Genomic DNA, 19,542 nt, shown 5'->3' with positions numbered 1-19,542 from the left:
GCCACAGTCAACCAACTAGACCTCATAGACATATAGAGAACAGTCCACCCAACAGCAGACAAGTCATTTTAGTGTCACCCCCTGACATTGTCACCTGGTACAGTCTGCACCCTCTGTGCCCCCAGGACACTACTGGCTGGTCTGCACAGTTCACAGTGCACACTGTGTGCCCGGCCCCTCCCCAGGGCACACGTGTTCAATCCCTCACCTGGCAGTACAGCAAGGCCAGCCGTCTCCCTTCAGAGTGCTCACACTCATGTTGGGCTCCTCAGGGGAATGGGGGCCTGGGATCCCTCGAGTCTAGGGGTGTGGAGACAAGGATTCTTTGTCCTTCTGACCTGTATGCATCCAAGGCACAGAAGGTCAGCTAAGACCCTGGCTGTCCCAGGACCTCTGGGGAAAACATCAAATCATTCTGTCCTCACAGCAGCCTTGTGAATAGATACTCCTGCTGTCCTCTCTTTACAGATGAGAAAACCAAGGGGCTGATGGAGCTCATGGAAAAGGCACCCTCTTTAAGTGCCCTCGAACCAGTGGTTCTCAAAGTGTGTTCTTTGGGTGAGCAGTGTCAGAAAACTGGTTGTTGTTTGTAACTGCTGTTGAGCCGGCTCTGACCCCATGTGCACCAAAACATAACATTGCCTGGTCTTGCACCATATTCACGATCGTTGGTATGCTCAAGTCTGTTGTTGAGGCCCCTGTGTATTTCGAGTGCCCTCCAACCCAGGGGCTCATCTTCCAGCACTGTACCAGACAATATTCTGTTGTGATCCATAGGGTTTTCCCTGGCTGTTTTTCAGAAGTAGATCACCACTCCTGTCTTCCTAGTCTGTCTTGGTCTGGAAGTTCTGCTGAAAACTGTCCAGCATGGGTGACCCTGCTGGTATTTGAAATACCAGTGGCATAGCTTCCAATATCATAACAACATTCAAGCCACCACTGTATGACAAACTGATGATGGGCAGTGGGGAAAATTGGTTCGAAAAGCAAATTTTCCAAGTCCTCTCTGTATCTCCTGAATCAGAAATCCCAAGGGTAAGACCCAGCTAGTGCTAAGTTTGCCAGCCATTGCTAATTAAACATGCCTGTTATTAAAAATTCAGTCATGTAAACCTGCAATTAAATCAATTATATTAAAGACAAAGGTAATAATTGCTCAGAATATATCATTTCTGTCTCAGTTATCTAATGCTGCTATAACAAATACCACAGGTATGTGGCTTTAATGAACAGAAATTTATTTTCCCACAGTTGAGGAGGCTAGTCAAAATTCAGGGCACCAGGTCCAGGGGAAGGCCATCTGTGTCCTCTCTGGGGGAAAATGTCTGTCTCTTTCAGCTTCTATTCCTTGGTTCCAGGTGATCTCCATGTGGCCTCAGTCTTTACTTGTGCTTGCTTGCGTCTGTGCCGGATCTGCTCTTTTATCTCTCAGAAAGTGATTGGCTTACAACACAGCCTGCACTGACACGTGCATTTACATAACACAGAAGCCCCTATTCCGTATGGGGCAGCATCCACAGGTAGAAGGGTGAGGATCTACAGCACGTATTTTGGGGGGACATAATTCAATCCATAACAACTTCCAAGTGACTTTATTTCATCTGCTGTTGTCTGTGCTCTTTTAGTGATGCTCCTGTTGTCTGTGTGGTACAGACACTATGGTGCTCTCTTTCCAGCCCCATGTTCACTGAGGACATGAAGTTGGCCATGGTAGGGGTGTTTCTATCACAGAGACTGGCCGATGTGACAAATCAGGGTGCTTGTTCTCTTGGAGAGCCCGTGGTGAACCTTCACCAGCACACCACCAACCCGCCGCCATCTGTTTCCAAGCCCCGGGTGACTCCGAACACCCTCATGGTTGAGAACCCTCGAGCCGTTCTGAGGATTTCAGCTGTACGTTCATAGTGACTCCGCCCGTGTCTTTTCGCCACAGTCTTAGCAAACATCACACTAAGACTAGGGGTGAGGAGGCTCTCTTGCTTCCCCCACCCCTCCTGCCATCCTAGTGGGTCAAAGCCCTGCTCTTCACAGATATGGGGTGGGAAGAGTCTGGGTTCTGTGCACCAGTGCTGTGGTACCTCGGAGTGGTGGGGCCCACATTGGGAGTCACTTGACTGAGGGGCAGCAGTGGGCCCCAGAGTCACAGCCTGTCTCTCTAGGGCAGCTTTTCACACACCCTATGGTGGCAAAGGTGGGGAAGTGAAATGGGAAGAACTGGGCTGTAGCATCAGACACACCTGGGCTCACCCTTGCTGGAGGCGTGACACAAGAACTCATCACCTCACCTCTCTGCACCTCCATCTGCTCATTGAGGATGATGGGAATAAAAGTACTCACCCCATCCAGTCATTTAGGCAAGGAGGCAGGAATAGAGTACAAGCCCCATAAATAGTTGCTGTGACTGCTTTTCCCTTTAGCTGGAGCAGAAAGCAATGTCAGCTTCAACATTGTCACTCCCATTTTATGGATGAGAAATACTGAGGCACAAAAAGAAATAGCAGAGTGCCCAGAATCACACAGAGATTCAGCTACTGAAACAGGAAATGGCTTAGACTCATCCCGTTAGGCAGAGATGGATTGTGTCCACACACGCTAACGAGCCTGTTTCCAGTCCTGGACCCGTCCTCCTCCTGATTTATTCCCAGCAGCTCCGGGATCCATAGGAAGAAAGTAGCCGATAATTCAGTTACGATTACGAACTGGTTCTCCGGTTTATTGCTGTCATTTCTCTGAAGCAAGCATCTGTGGGCAAAGGTATCATCTGCCTCGACGTTGCTTAAAGGATAAAAGGCATTTCCCTGTGTCGGTCGGTGCAGCTGAAGAATCCAGCAGCCCCGTGGGAGGGTCTTTTGAGGCCAGGGCTTGCCAGGAAAAGAGGGTGGACTCTGTGGGCACACATGGGTGGGGGCTGATGCGCGACCTGTATAGAGCAGATGACTGTGCCCCTTACCTGGGCATGTGCAGACTCAGGGGATCTGCTCTCTGCCCTATGCGGAGCCCTGACCCACAATAAAAGCTGATTTATTTAGCAGACATGGACACAGCTCTCACTGTGTGCCAGGCACTGCTCTAGGGACTTCCCAAGTACAAACTCATTTAACGCTCATGGCAGCCCCACAGAGTAGTGTTATCAGTCCCATTTCACCTGAGAACACTGGGGCACAGAGAGGTTAAGCAACTTACCTGAAGTCACACAGTCTGTAAGTTGCAGAACAAGGATTTGAACCCAGCCAATCTGACTACAGGGATGGCGCTTAAAATGACTTTCCCATGGAGAGAACCAAAACTGTGTAGTCAGAGCCACACACAGTCAGAGTTGAGCAAAGCTGAGCATGAACAGAAAAAAAGGCCTCAGCAGAGACCAAAGTCACTAGCCTCATATGATGGAATATACCATATTTATATGGCCCTTCTAGCCATGGTCTTATTACTCCCACAAAATGATTGGCTGAGAGGCGGAGCCAAGATGGCGGACTAGGCAGATGCTACCTCGGATCCCTCTTACAACAAAGACACGGAAAAACAAGTGAATCGATCACATACATAACAATCTACGAACCCTGAACAACAAACACAGATTTAGAGACGGAGAATGAACTAATACGGGGAAGCAGCAATTGTTTTCAGAGCCTGGAGCCAGCGTACCAGTCAGGTACGGCACAAGCACAGAGAGCTGCTCCACCCCCCTGAACTAACCCCGGGAGGGGGATCAGCCGGTTCCACGGGCAGCGTGGGACGCAGCCGGTAGGAGAAGTCCCCGGGAGGCAGTGACTGGTCTTGGAACGGAGAGAGCAGCGTCCCAGCCGGGGAACCGTCCCGCCGGGATTTGGACTGGACGCAGGTACGGCATAAACACGGAGAGCTGCTCCACCCCCCTGAACTAACCCCGGGAGGGGGCCCAGCTGGTTCGCGCGGGCGGCGTGGGACTCAGCCGGTAGGAGAAGTCCCCGGGAGCAAGCGACTGGTATTGGGGAGAACAGCGTCCCAGCCGGGACACTCGGTCACGGCACAAGCACGGGGAGCTGCTCCACCCACCTGAACTAACCCCGGGAGGGGGCCCAACTGGTTCATAGAGATGGCACGGCAACGCGGCTGGAGGGACGAGAAGTCCCCGGGAGGCAGCGACTGATTTTGGAGTCGAGAGTGCACCATCCCAGCAGGGGAGCCTTGACGCTGGGCGTGGGGCTGGAAGCGGAGGATCTGACCGTGACTCCAGCGAGCCAGGCCCCCCGGGGGCAATCTCCACACAGCCAGCACACATAGGCGACGCGCCCCGGGGGAATCTCAGATATAATAGTCATTCCAAGCAAGACAAGCAACTCTGGCTATATTCTGAGGTGCTACTCTCCTATCTCTCTGTTCCCTCCCCCACCCTCCCCAGGAGGCTTCATTAACATCCGAATAGCCTGAGCCAGAGGGAGAACTCTGATAGGGATCTGACTGCATTTTTTTTTTAGTGGATTTTCTGGAAAAACTAGTTTCCCAGTGATGGCTCGGAGACAACAATCTATATCAAACCACTTAAAGAAGCAGACCATGACAGCTTCTCCAATCCCCCAAACAAAAGAATCAAAATCTTTCCCAAATGAAGATACAATCCTGGAATTATCAGATACAGAATATAAAAAACTAATTTACAGAATGCTTCAAGACATCACAAATGAAATAAGGCAAACTGCAGAAAAAGCCAAGGAACACACTGATAAAACTGTTGAAGAACTCAAAAAGATTATTCAAGAACATAGTGGAAAAATTAATAAGTTGCAAGAATCCATAGAGAGACAGCATGTAGAAATCCAAAAGATTAACAATAAAATTACAGAATTAGACAACGCAATAGGAAGTCAGAGGAGCAGACTCGAGCAATTAGAATGTAGACTGGGACATCTGGAGGACCAGGGAATCAACACCAACATAGCTGAAAAAAAATCAGATAAAAGAATTAAAAAAAATGAAGAAACCCTAAGAATCATGTGGGACTCTATCAAGAAGGATAACCTGCGTGTGATTGGAGTCCCAGAACAGGGAGGGGGGATAGAAAACACAGAGAAAATAGTTGAAGAACTCCTGACACAAAACTTCCCTGACATCATGAAAGACGAAAGGATATCTATCCAAGATGCTCATCGAACCCCATTTAAGATTGACCCAAAAAGAAAAACACCAAGACATATTATCATCAAACTCACCAAAACCAAAGATAAACAGAAAATTTTAAAAGCAGCCAGGGAGAAAAGAAAGGTTTCCTTCAAGGGAGAATCAATAAGAATAAGTTCAGACTACTCAGCAGAAACCATGCAGGCAAGAAGGGAGTGGGACGACATATACAGAACACTGAAGGAGAAAAACTGCCAACCAAGGAGCATATATCCAGCAAAACTCTCTCTGAAATATGAAGGCGAAATTAAGATATTTACAGATAAACACAAGTTTAGAGAATTTGCAAAAACCAAACCAAAGCTACAAGAAATACTAAAGGATATTGCTTGGTCAGAGAACCAATAATATCAGATATCAGCACAACACAAGGTCACAAAACAGAACGTCCTGATATCAACTGAAATAGGGAAATCACAAAAACAAACAAATTAAGATTAATTAAAAAAAAATACACATAACAGGGAATCATGGAAGTCAATAGGTAAAAGATCTCAATAATCAAAAAGAGGGACTAAATACAGGAGGCATAGAACTGCCATATGGAGAGTGATACAAGGCTATATATAACAATACAAGTTAGGGTTTTACTTAGAAAAATAGGGGTAAATAATAAGGTAACCACAAAAAGGTATAACAACTCTAACTCAAGATAAAAGCCAAGAAAAACGTTTAACGACTCAACGAACATAAAGTCAAACACTATGAAAATGAGGATCTCACAATTTACTAAGAAAAACGTCTCAGCACAAAAAAGTATGTGGAAAAATGAAATTGTCAACAACACACATAAAAAGGCATCAAAATGACAGCACTAAAAACTTATTTATCTATAATTACCCTGAGTGTAAATGGACTAAACGCACCAATAAAGAGACAGGGAGTCACAGACTGGATAAAGAAACACGATCCATCTATATGCTGCCTACAAGAGACACACCTTAGGCTTAGAGACACAAACAAACTAAAACTCAGAGGATGGAAAAAAATATATCAAGCAAACAATAAGCAAAAAAGAAGAGGAGTAGCAATATTAATTTCTGACAAAATAGACTTTAGACTTAAATCCACCACAAAGGATAAAGAAGGACACTATATAATGATAAAAGGGACAATTGATCAGGAAGACATAACCATATTAAATATTTATGCACCCAATGACAGGGCTGCAAGATACATAAATCAAATTTTAACAGAACTGAAAAGTGAGATAGACACCTCCACAGTTATAGTGGGAGACTTCAACACACCACTTTCGGAGAAGGACAGGACATCCAGTAAGAAGCTCAATAGAGACACGGAAGACCTAATTACAACTATCAACCAACTTGACCTCATTGACTTATACAGAACTCTCCACCCAGCTGCTGCAAAATATACTTTTTTTTCTAGCGCACATGGAACATTCTCTAGAATAGACCACATATTAGGTCATGAAACAAACCTTTGCAGAGTCCAAAACATCGAAATATTACAAAGCATCTTCTCAGACCACAAGGCAATAAAACTAGAGATCAATAACAGAAAAACGAGGGAAAAGAAATCAAATACTTGGAAAATGAACAATACCCTCCTGAAAAAAGACTGGGTTATAGAAGACATCAAGGAGGGAATAAGGAAATTCATAGAAAGCAACGAGAATGAAAATACTTCCTATCAAAACCTCTGGGACACAGCAAAAGCAGTGCTCAGAGGCCAATTTATATCGATAAATGCACACATACAAAAAGAAGAAAGAGCCAAAATCAGAGAACTGTCCCGACAACTTGAACAAATAGAAAGTGAGCAACAAAAGAATCCATCAGGCACCAGAAGAAAACAAATAATAAAAATTAGAGCTGAACTAAATGAATTAGAGAACAGAAAAACAATTGAAAGAATTAACAAAGCCAAAAGCTGGTTCTTTGAAAAAATTAACAAAATTGATAAACCATTGGCTAGACTGACTAAAGAAATACAGGAAAGGAAACAAATAACCCGAATAAGAAACGAGAAGGACCACATCACAACAGAACCAAATGAAATTAAAAGAATCATTTCAGAGTATTGTGAAAAATGGTACTCTAACAAATTTGCAAACCTAGAAGAAATGGATGAATTCCTGGAAAAACACTACCTACCTAAACTAACACATTGAGAAGTAGAACAACTAAATAGACCCATAACAAAAAAAGAGATTGAAACGGTAATCAAAAAACTCCCAACAAAAAAAAGCCCTGGCCCGGACGGCTTCACTGCAGAGTTCTACCAAACTTTCAGAGAAGAGTTAACACCACTACTTCTGAAGGTATTCCAAAGCATAGAAAATGACGGAATACTACCCAACTCATTCTATGAAGCCACCATCTCCCTGATACCAAAACCAGGTAAAGACATTACAAAAAAAGAAAATTATAGACCTGTATCCCTCATGAACATAGATGCAAAAGTCCTCAACAAAATTCTAGCCAATAAAATCCAACAACACATCAAAAAAATAATTCACCCTGATCAAGTGGGATTTATACCAGGTATGCAAGGCTGGTTTAATATCAGAAAAACCATTAATGTAATCCATCACATAAATAAAACTAAAGACAAAAATCACATGATCTTATCAATTGATGCAGAAAAGGCATTTGACAAAGTCCAACACCCATTCATGATAAAAACTCCCACCAAAATAGGAATTGAAGGAAAATTCCTCAACATAATAAAGGGCATCTATGCAAAGCCAACAGCCAATATCACTCTAAATGGAGAGAACCTGAAAGCATTTCCCTTGAGAACGGGAACCAGACAAGGATGCCCTTTATCACCGCTCTTATTCAACATCGTACTTGAAGTCCTAGCCAGGGCAATTAGGCTAGACAAAGAAATAAAAGGTATCTGGATTGGCAAGGAGGAAGTAAAGTTATCACTATTTGCAGATGACATGATTATATACACAGAAAACCGTAAGGAATCCTCCAGAAAACTACTGAAACTAATAGAAGAATTTGGCAGAGTCTCAGGTTATAAAATAAACATACAAAAATCACTTGGATTCCTCTACGTCAACAAAAAGAACACCGAAGAGGAAATAACCAAATCAATACCATTCACAGTAGCCCCCAAGAAGATAAGATACTTAGAAATAAATCTTACCAAGGATGTAAAAGACCTATACAAAGAAAACTACAAAGCTCTACTACAAGAAATTCAAAAGGACATACTTAAGTGGAAAAACATACCTTGCTCATGGATAGGAAGACTTAACATAGTAAAAATGTCTATTCTACCAAAAGCCATCTATACATTTAACGCACTTCCGATCCAAATTCCAATGTCATATTTTAAGGGGATAGAGAAACAAATCACCAATTTCATATGGAAGGGAAAGAAGCCCCGGATAAGCAAAGCACTACTGAAAAAGAAGAAGAAAGTGGGAGGCCTCACTCTACCGGATTTCAGAACCTATTATACCGCCACAGTAGTCAAAACAGCCTGGTACTGGTACAACGACAGGCACATAGACCAATGGAACAGAATTGAGAACCCAGACATAGATCCATCCACATATGAGCAGCTGATATTTGACAAAGGACCAGTGTCAATTAATTGGGGAAAAGATAGCCTTTTTAACAAATGGTGCTGGCATAACTGGATATCCATTTGCAAAAAAATGAAACAGGACCCATACCTCACACCATGCGCAAAAACTAACTCCAAGTGGATCAAAGACCTAAACATAAAGACTAAAACGATAAAGATCATGGAAGAAAAAATTGGGACAACCCTAGGAGCCCTAATACAAGGCATAAACAGAATACAAAACATTACCAGAAATGATGAAGAGAAACCCGTTAACTGGGAGCTCCTAAAAATCAAACACCTATGCTCATCTAAAGACTTCACCAAAAGAGTAAAAAGACCACCTACAGACTGGGAAAGAATTTTCAGCTATGACATCTCAGACCAGCGCCTGATCTCTAAAATCTACATGATTCTGTCAAAACTCAACCATAAAAAGACAAACAACCCAATCAAGAAGTGGGCAAAGGATATGAACACACATTTCACTGAAGAAGATATTCAGGCAGCCAACAGATACATGAGAAAATGCTCTCGATCATTAGCCATTAGAGAAATGCGAATTAAAACTACGATGAGATTTCATCTCACACCAGCAAGGCTGGCATTAATCCAAAAAATACAAAATAATAAATGTTGGAGAGGCTGCGGAGAGATTGGAACTCTTATACACTGCTGGTGGGAATGTAAAATGGTACAACCACTTTGGAAATCTATCTAGCGTTATCTTAAACAGTTAGAAATAGAACTACCATACAACCCAGAAATCCCACTCCTCGGAATATACCCTAGAGATACAAGAGCCTTCACACAAACAGATATATGCACACCCATGTTTATTGCAGCTCTGTTTACAATAGCAAAAAGTTGGAAGCAACCAAGGTGTCCATCAACAGATGAATGGGTAAATAAATTGTGGTATATTCACACAATGGAATACTACGCATCGATAAAGAACAGTGACGAATCTCTGAAACATTTCATAACATGGAGGAACCTGGAAGGCATTATGCTGAGCGAAATTAGTTAGAGGCAAAAGGACAAATATTGTATAAGACCACTATTATAAGAGCTTGAGAAATTGTAAACCTGAGAAGAACACATACTTTTGTGGTTACGAGGGGGGAAGGGAGGGAGGGTGGGAGAGGGTTTTTTATTGATTAATCAGTAAATAAGAACTGCTTTAGGTGAAGGGAAAGACAACACTCAATACATGGAAGGTCAGCTCAGTTGGACTGGAGCAAAAGCAAAGAAGTTTCCGGGATAAAATGAATGCCTGAAAGGTCAGCGGAGCAAGGGCGGGGGTCTGGGGAACATGGTTTGCGGGGACTTCTAAGTCAATTGGCAAAATAATTCTATTATGAAATCATTCTGCATCCCACTTTGAAATGTGGCGTCTGGGGTCTTAAATGCTAACAAGCGGCCATCTAAGATGCATCAATTGGTCTCAACCCACCTGGAGCAAAGGAAAATGAAGAACACCAAGGCCACACGACAACTAAGAGCCCAAGAGACAGAAAGGGCCGCATGAACCAGAGACCTACATCATCCTGAGACCAGAAGAACTAGTTGGTGCCCGGCCGCAATCGATGACTGCCCTGGCAGGGAGCACAGCAGAGAACCCCTAAGGGAGCAGGAGATCAGTGGGATACAGACCCCAAATTCTCATAAAAAGACCAAACTTAATGGTCTGACTGAGACTAGAGGAATCCCGGCAGCCATAGTCCCCAGACCTTCTGTTGGCCCAGGACAGGAACCATCCCCGAAGACAACTCATCAGACATGAAAGGACTGGTCAGCGGGTGGGAGAGAGACGCTGATGAAGAGTGAGCTAATTATATCAGGTGGACACTTGAAAAAAAAAAAAATGATTGGCTGAACTATGCAAATTGAGTGACTTGCAGTCCACTAAGGAGCTTGGTCAGTTTATGGCCCTAGTGGGAGGGCCGTGCCTTGACAAGGAGTTTCCATACATAAGGGCCAATCTTACAGAGGTTAAGGGGGACCTCACCGCCATCAAAAACAAGAGCCTGGAGCAAAGTGCATCCTTTGGACCTAGGACCCAGGGTTCCTGCTCTGAGAACCTCCTAGACCCAGAAGAAAGAGCAAACACTGAAGACAATGCAAGACAGTGAGAAGCAGTGGCAGTGGGCTCGCTGGCCCAGAGATCAAAAGCTGAGCTCCTTTGGAGGCTTGCCAGTGGGGCTAAAAGAGTTGTAACACTTGCCTGTGCAGGGCAGAGGTTGCATGCCTCCCCCCCGGGCAGCAAGAAAGCCCCACAGGCCCAAGTAGGAGCTGGCAGCAGAGGCCATCAAGGCCCAGCAGCAGAGCAGAAGCCTCGGGAGCTGTGCAAGTGGTAGCTGGAGGCACTGGTGACGTGAACACAGCATCTGCCTGAACCATGGTGCGCCTGCCGACAACATAATGAACACGGGTAATTTGGGGAAGGGAAGGCGTTTGGGAATCTGTTGTAATTATTCACTGTTTGCTTTTTCCGATGCATAAGAATAACAGCTTTTGCTTTGCCAGCACTGTGTAAGTGTTTCCCGTGACAAGCTAGATCACAGATGAAGGTAGCACCCATGGAATGGCTGATGCCATTGGGTGTAGGTGCCTCATTCCTCGTGGTCTCATGGTACACGTACATATACCTCGCCTAGGATGGGGGAAGGGTGAGTCAAGGTGATTATGACAACATCTGATCCCCTAGGGCAGGAGGACTTCCTGAGCAGGAATGTGGCATCCCAACACCCCTGAGAAATGGAAGTTACTATCCCATTGTACAGACCTGGAAACTGAGGTTCAGAGAAGTTGAATGGTTTGCCTGACGTCACACAGCCCAGAAGTGCAGGGCTGGGACCCCAACCATTCCTAGCCAGCCCTACACCCCACACTCCTGCCTGCATCTTTCAGCCTGGTCCAGACTGTAGTATCAGAATGCAGGCAAAGCCTGCCCTCTGTGACACACACAGGTGCCAGGAGCATGGTGCTACGTTGGGGACCTTGTGCGTGGTGGCTTACCTCCATTTTACCAGTTAAAAACCAACTGGTTGCTATGGAGTCAACCCCAGCTCATGACAACCCCATGTGTGTCAGAGTAGAACTTTCTTCCATAGGCTTTTCTGTGGCTGATTTTTTAGAAGTAGGTCACCAGACCTTTCTTTCAAAGCACCTCTGGGTGGACTCAAACCTTCAAGCTTTTGGTTAACAGCTGAGTGTGTTAGTCGTCTGTACTGCCAAGGAAACAGTCTCGCCCAGCCAGAAGGTGGCAGAGCTGGACTGTCCTTCCCGTAGCATCACCCTGAGGACAGCGACAGCAGGAGAAGCCCAGTCTCGGAGGCCCGACATCCCCTCCCTAGTCCTAATCTCTATAGAGATAGCCTAAAGTCTGGCTGCCTGGTGATTGGAACAGGGGCCTGCTGGACTGAGCCCTCCTTGTACCCTCTCCCCCGGCACCCAGACTGCCCTTTCCGCCCTAACCCTGCGGCCCCTACCCTCCGCCCTCCGGGAGCCAAGCAACCCCCTTCCCAGCCATCTCATGCTCCCTGTGTTTGTGTCTATTTCAGGGATTTATCTCACTACAAGGGACCCAGGTGACCGAACTTCTTCCTGGCCCTGAGGACCTGGGGAAGCACCTCTTTGAGATCAGCCCAGGTAGGCCTGAGCGTCTGTCTGTGGCTCTGTGCTGGGCGTGGTTAGAAGCCTGGATGGGGAAGACGCGTTCCCTGGTGGGGAGGGGGAGGCAGGCCTCCTTCAGAGTCTCCTCCAGGACAGTCACTGCTATCTCCATGCACAACTCAGAAGTTTGCACCAAATCTACAGGATACTGCAAGTGTGGGGAAACTGGGAAATCCAGCAGTTATCGGACAGTTAGCCCCTCAGAATCACTAGCACTTAGGTGAGAAGAAAAGGTGAATTTTCAATTCCTGATACACAAGGGAGAATCAAGTCAGCGAGGGCTTCTTAGGGGGCAGATCTAACGCAGTACCTGGATCATATACAAGTGAGGCCAGAGAAGAATGTTAGCACAGGTTCAGAATTCTGAAATAAGGCTTATGAATTCCGAAACAAATTTGGGATGTGGTGGGTAAGAGGAAACAATTTGACACAAGGAACTGCTATCATTTTCATGGTTACAAAAGTTTTTTGAAGTTCCAGTTTTAGAATGTGATCGTGTTTGAACTCAGTACTAAGTGTCCTGCCTCTGAGCCAGCTGTCTACAGAGGGGCCAGCTCTGCGGTTTGGTGGGGTGTTAGCGTGGGCTCCCCAGAAGCAGAGCCTGAGACCAGGATCTGAGGATAAGTAGTCTATGTCGGAGGTCATCCCAAAAAAACATGGGAAGGGAACAGGGCATAGGGAAGGGAAGAAAGCCACTCAGGGAGTGCTATGCTACTGTGGCAACTGGGGCTCCATTCCAGTGGGGGCTTCTGGAAATGGTGAGAACATGCCTTGTTGTGGTATCACCCAAGGAGGGAGGAAGCTGGGCATTGACCCACCACCTCCACCAGCCATTGATAGAGAGCTGCTCCCTGGGGAGCTCACCCCGGCCCTTCTGGCCTGCCTTGCACATGGACCAAGTGCCCTGCAGTCTGAGAAGACCCTCAGCAAGCACTTGGAGAAAGAAGCTGCCGCTGTGGATGGGAACCGTGAGTGCCAGGGGTCTGGGCAGTTAGGCCCCATGTCTTATCAGTGTACTTCCCACTTTAGACCTCCCTCGGGTGGTGCTGGCTGTGAACAGGAGGTGGTGCTCCTGCCCTCCTTCAAGGCTGCGAGCAGTGAGCTTGCGGTCTCAGGCAGGGCCTCCAGGAAAACTGCTCTGACAAAACGACCTGCCCTCAGCTGTGTGCCTGGGGCCCCTGCCTGCCCTGGGGAGGGGCAGCTCAGGCTCAGACCAATGAGCAGAGCTCAGCCTGGGGCCAAAGCCAGTTCACCTTCGCTGTGTTCACACCGGAAAGTCCAGGCGAACAGGCTGGGGTCCCAGTGCAGGAGCACCCACCCCAACTAATGCCCCGTGTACAAAATGCAGGTACGCCAGGTTTCCACTGGGGATTCTCTTCCATCAACTGCAAGGTTTTGGTACCAAACAGCACATTCAAAGGTGGAAACAGAGCACACTGGGGTGCGGAGTAGTAAACTGAGGCTTGGCTAGCTGTGGAACAGGAGGACAGGTTTCTGCAATGAAGGAGGCCATGGCGAACAGGGCCCTGCCCCCAGGGAGCTAGGAGTGTCAGGGGAGCGAGGCCAGAGTGAAAGGTGTAGGTCCACAGACTCCAGCCCTGAATTCAGACAGGCTGAATTGAACCTCTATCCCAAGGACCAGACGGAGATCATCTGTGCCTCTGCTGTCAGAGCCACTTAGGAGAACCTCTCTGAGTCTGGCAGGAAAGAAGATACGAGAATGTTTCTAGGTACCAGAAGATGGCAAGTAAACATTAACAACAATGCTATAGGTACTAATTTAAGACGTTTAAGCCGCCATGGATACCTGGGTGTGTTGCCTTTGTTTCACAGGCATGAGAGCCGAGAGTATTGCGTCTTTCCTGCCTCTGGTCACCCTACGCTATATGCTGCCAACTCCTCCCCAGTGCTTAGGAAACCATCCCCAGGGGTTGAAATGGGCCATCATATGCTCCCTGTATTGGATGAAATAGTACATCATCTTGAATAAGCAGCTGGGACCTTAAGGCTTGAGGGGCACACCCACTAATTCCCCTGCACCACTCATGATCTCCCCAGCCTTACAAGGAGTCGGTGAGGCCATTCCTCGTGCAAACTTGGCTCTGTGGCAGCTGTTGTGCCAGGCCAGGGAGGGAGACCAGTGCAGCCACAAGCAGTCCAGGGATGGTGCCCACATGTGGTTGGGTTGGAGGAGCCATGGAGGCATAGGGCAGGGACCTGGAGGTTTTCATAGAGGAGCGCTCGCTTTCTAGAGCTGTGACTGATGTTTATGGAGGACTCAGCCTGTGCCAGGCCCTGCTCTGAGCACTCAACATGTAGGGCCACCATCCTATGAAGAAGGCAGTGTTGTTATCCCCATTTGCAATGTAGAAACTGAGGCTGGGCAGCTTGCCCAGCATCTCATACTTGGTAAGTCACAGAGCCCAGATTGGAACTGAGATGTGACCCCAAAGCCCAGGCTTTTATCCTCTGCACCCAACCCCCTCTCAGGCAAGCCTCTCATCCCTGAGCCAAAACCTGAGGAGAAATACAGTCCTTATAAGGAAGAAGCTGATAAACTGATCTTTCTGAAAGAATGAATGAGCTCAGAGACTGCAGATAATTGAGAGCCGTTTGGGTGGGAGGAGTCGTCTGTGCCCGTACTGGCTCCTGCAGCCTCATCTGCTCAGGTGCTCTCGTCACAGAGGTTTGGCCAAGGAGCAGAGTCCACCACATATCTGCCAATATCCAGCCCACACCGGACGCTGTCATCTCAAGGGGATGCGAGCAGCCCACCAAAGCACCAGGCCACATGGCCCTGGGGGGCAGGCTGCAGGGGGTGCAGACCCATCCCTTCAGGAGATGGAACCAGACCAAGAGGCAGCAAGGGCGGCGGAGAAGGAGGAGGTCAGTGTGGGCTCCCCCATGGCTGGCCCTTCCCTCTGCCTTGTCCCCAGATTGCAGTTTGGGGCTGCCAAGTAGATTCCCTCTCAGGGCTTTCAGGCTTGCTGCTCACTTGCTCCCTCACCTTCTCTGTCCCTTCTTGCAGAATCTTTGTCCAAGACTGAGGTTTCGCCTCCTTTCAAACAGTGTTTTCAGGTTAGGAGCTTTGTACAGATTACCTTGTTTAATACTTGCATGAGTTCTCTGTTGCCGCTATAACAAATGCTACAAACTCAGTGGCTCAAAGAACTCAAGTTTATTGTCTTACACTTCTGTGGTCAGAAGTTCAAGATGGGTCTCATGGGGCTAAAATCAAGGTGTCGGCAGGGCCTTGTCCCTTCCTGGAGGCTCTAGGGGAGAATCTGTTTCCTTGACTTTTCCAGCTTCTGGAGACTGCCGGCATTCCTTGGCTCATGTCCCCTTCCTCCACCTTCAAAGCCAGCTCAGCGGGTCAAGTCCTTATGTCACATCTCTCTGACCCGCCTTTCTACCTCTTCTTCTTTCACTTTGAAGGACTCATGTGATTAGATTGATCCCACCTAGGTCACCCAGGATGCTCTGCCCAGATGAGGGTCAGATAATCAGCAACCTTGACCCCTTAGCCGTGTAACCCAACACATGTGTTCAGGGATTAGGATGTGGACATCTTTGTGAAGACTGTATTCTGACTGCCACCATACTCAAAGCACTCTCTAAGGGATGTTTTTACAAAAACAGACATTGGGGGTTAGAAGGAAACCCTAGTGACACAGTGGTTAAGAGCTACGACTGCTAACCAATAGGTCGGCACTTCAAATCCACCAGGCACTCCTTGGAAACCCTATGGGGCAGTTCTATTCTGTTCTATAGGGTCACTATGAGTCAGAATCAACTTGATGGCAGTGGGTTTGATTTGGGTTGGAGGTCAGAAAGGATAAGTGGCTTGCCCAAGGACATAGCTGGAAAGTAGTGGAGGTGGGGCTTAACTCCAGGCAGTTTGACTTTCAGATCCACACCCTTAAGCTGCCCACCAAATCATGCATTGGAGGCCTTGTGCAGAACCTAGTGTTTTGCCCACCTGGATTCTGCGAGCTCTAGGGACTCAGTTACAAGAAGGAAAGCCCATGCACCCTATCTTAGTTATCTAGTACTGCTATAACAGAAATATTACAAGTCGGTCGCTTCAACAAAGAGAAATTTATTCTCTCACAGTCTAGGAGGCTAGAAGTCCGAATTCAGAGCATCAGCTCCAGGGGAAAGCTGGGTGGAAACTTCAGGTTCTTTCTCAGCATGACATTTATTGACCAAAAAACAAGAGACCAAGGTAGGAGAACAAAAATTCACCTTTATTTCATTCAACAAGGAAAAGGAGTCAGTCAGAGCTGCTGCTGCCAAGACTGCTCCCCAACGGCAGGCAGGCAAGTTACTTTTAAGGCGTTTACAAGTAGGGAGTTCATACAAGTTATGTCAGCAACATTCTTAATCATACTACGCGGGCACAGTGGATTTACTTATAACCTCCAAGCAAAAGCAGGATTGAAATGCAAAGCTGTGGGGCAGAAGCTTGGCAAAGGACCTTTAGTATAACACTGTGGAGGAGGAAGCCAAGCAAAGAAAACAGGATTCCCAATACAGCACTGTGGGGGCTGTGTCTCATGTTGGCTCTGCAGGAACGTCCTTGTCATCAATCTTTCCCTGGACTAGGAGCTTCTCGGCGCAGAAACCTTGGGTCCAAAGGACGTGCTGTGTTCCCAGCATTGCTTTCTTGGTGGTATAAGGTCCTCCATGTCTGTCTGCTCATTTCTTTTTTCTGTAGCTCAAAAGAGATTGATTTAAGACACAGCCTAATCTTATAGATTGAGTCCTACCTCCATGGACATAACTGCCGCTAATCCTGCCTCCTTAACATCATAGAGGAAGTGTTTACAACACAGAGGAAAAACACATCAGATAACAAAATGCTGGATAATCACACAATGCCGGGAACCATGGCCCAGCCAAGTGGACACACATTCTGGGGGGACACAGTTCAATCCATAAGACACCCCTTTATCCCAGGGTGGAACAGCAGCCTGGCAGGTCCCGAGAGCTTCCCATCTCCACCCTCCTGCCTTTGCAAGCTTGGCTGGGGAGGGAGGTGGCTGTGGAGGCTGCTTAGGGAAAGCCACGCTGTGGGCAGTGGAGAGTCCAGGCTGCCTTTGGGGGGCAGAATACAACGTGGGCACTGCCCAGCCTAGCGAAACTCCGCTCCCTCCTCTCCTTCTAGGGTCCCCGGACTCTGATGCTTCCCTATCAGCCCTGGTCAGGTGGGACCTGGGAGAAGCACCTCAGGCTGATGACTGGGTCTGGCTGAAGCTGGCGATGCTTCCTCCTTTCATTGTCCATAGACCAGTATGGCAGCCCAGAGAGGTTAGGTGAATTCCCTGAGGCAGTGCAGCAGGTCAGCCTGACTCCATAGCCATTACCAAACCAAATCCAAACCAAACCCAGTGCCATCGAGTGGATTCCGACTCATAGCAACCCTGTAGGACAGAGTAGAACTGCCTCACAGGGTTTCCAAGGAGCAGTTGGTGGATTCAAACTGCCAACCTTTTGGTTAGCAGCTGAGCTCTTAACCACTGCACCACCAGGGCTCCGTAGCAGGAGCCTACAATTGCAGGAAGCTCACAGAGCCCACCTATGTTCAGCTCAGTAAACCTCTAGTGTGTCCCTGGTCTTGAGCTGGTCTTGAGTGGGCTGAAGTAAATGGGGTACAACTCTACCTTTAGGGAGTCGGGGGACATTGTCTCCCTGAGCTCAGCACAAAGCAAACAGCTTAGCTTGCTAGGTTGAGGACAATCACCTCAGTAGGCAGGAGTGGGAAGTGTCACTGAGGGGGGCATGACAGTATCTCACGGCCCTGGGCACAGCCCCCAGGTGGAATATGCACAGGCCAAGGAGGCTGAGCCACAGGCTGGGTGGGTGAGTGCTGCAGGGGGGACCATGATGAGAGGGTTTAATGGGACCCAAGGGGCTCGGGTGCTGGGCACTGGGAGTAGAGCCTCCTGGGAGAGTGAATTGAAAGGAGCAGGAAGAAACCTAATGGTAAGAAGCCGCTAGCTGCAGGACAGGAAAAAAAAAAAGGACAGGAGGGAGGAGTAAATGTGTAATTTAGGACAGGAAAAAAAAAAAGGACAGGAGGGAGGAGTAAATGTGTAATTCACCCCACTGGACACTCCTCCTTCTGGCCTGGGAAGTCTTTCGTCTGCCACATTCTAGTAGTCCCTCACTGCCCACCTGATACCCCAGAGGTGGGCGACAGAACCCCACGTATGGTAATGTATAATATCAAAGACATACTTTTTTTTTCTTTAATTGTCCTTTGGGTGAAAGTTTACAGCTCAAGTTAGCTTCTCATACAAAAATTTATACACACATTGTTATGTGACCCTAGCTGCTCTCCCTATAATGTGACAGTACACTTCTCCTTTCCACCCCTGATTTCCTGTATCCATTCTGCCAGCTCCTGTCCCTTTCTGTCTTCTCATCTCACCTCCGGACAGGAGCTGCCCATTTAATCTTGTGTATCTACTTGAGCTAAGAAGCACACCCTTCACAAATACCATTTTATGTCTTACGGTTCAGTCTATTTGTCTGAATAGTTGGCTTTTGGAATGGTTTTAGTTCTGGGTTAATAGAGAATATGGGGGCCATGTCTTCTGGGATTGTCCAGGCTAAGTCAGGCCATTAAGTCTGGTCTTTTTACTAGACTTTGAGTTCTGCACCCCACTTTTCTCCAGCTCCATCAGGGACTCTCTGTTGTGTTCCCTGTCAGGGTGGTCATCAGTGGTAGCCAGGCACCATCTAGTTCTTCTGGTCTCAGGCTGATGGAGTCTCTGGTTTATGCGGCCCTTTCTGTCTCTCGGGCTCATATTTTCCTTGTATCTTTGGTGTTCCTCATTCTCCTTTGCTCCAGGTGGATTGGGACTAATTGATGCCTCTTAGATGATTGATCACTAGCTTTTAAGACACCAGACGCCACTCACCAACGTGGGATGCAGAACATTTTCTTAATAAATTTTGTTATGCCAGTTGACCTAGGTGTCCCCTGAAATCATGGTCCCCAGATCCCTGCCCCTGCTACTCTGTCCCTCAAATTGTTTGGTTGTGTTCAGGAAACTTCTTAGCTTTTGGTTTAGTCCAATGGTGCTGACTTCCCCTGTATTGTGTGTTATCCTTCCTTTCACCTAAGATAATTCTTGTCTACTATCTTTT

The 19,542-nt window shown here is 47.2% G+C and overlaps 1 protein-coding gene across 3 annotated transcripts in view; it reads left to right on the top strand.

Moving 5' to 3' along the window:
* ARHGAP22 (Rho GTPase activating protein 22) overlaps nt 1–19,542 on the top strand; it is a 229,692-nt gene that overhangs the window by 53,684 nt on the left and 156,466 nt on the right. For all 3 annotated transcript variants that reach the window (XM_049854933.1, XM_049854932.1, XM_049854934.1), the window contains exon 3: nt 12,276–12,363. In XM_049854933.1, the coding sequence (XP_049710890.1) occupies nt 12,276–12,363 (88 nt within the window). The remainder of the gene's footprint in view (nt 1–12,275; nt 12,364–19,542) is intronic.

This window comes from Elephas maximus, chromosome 16 (genome assembly GCF_024166365.1).
Source record: "Elephas maximus indicus isolate mEleMax1 chromosome 16, mEleMax1 primary haplotype, whole genome shotgun sequence".
Taxonomy (NCBI): domain Eukaryota; kingdom Metazoa; phylum Chordata; class Mammalia; order Proboscidea; family Elephantidae; genus Elephas; species Elephas maximus.
The sequence above is the reverse complement of the archived record's forward strand: the minus strand, read 5'-3'. Positions and strand labels throughout refer to the sequence as shown.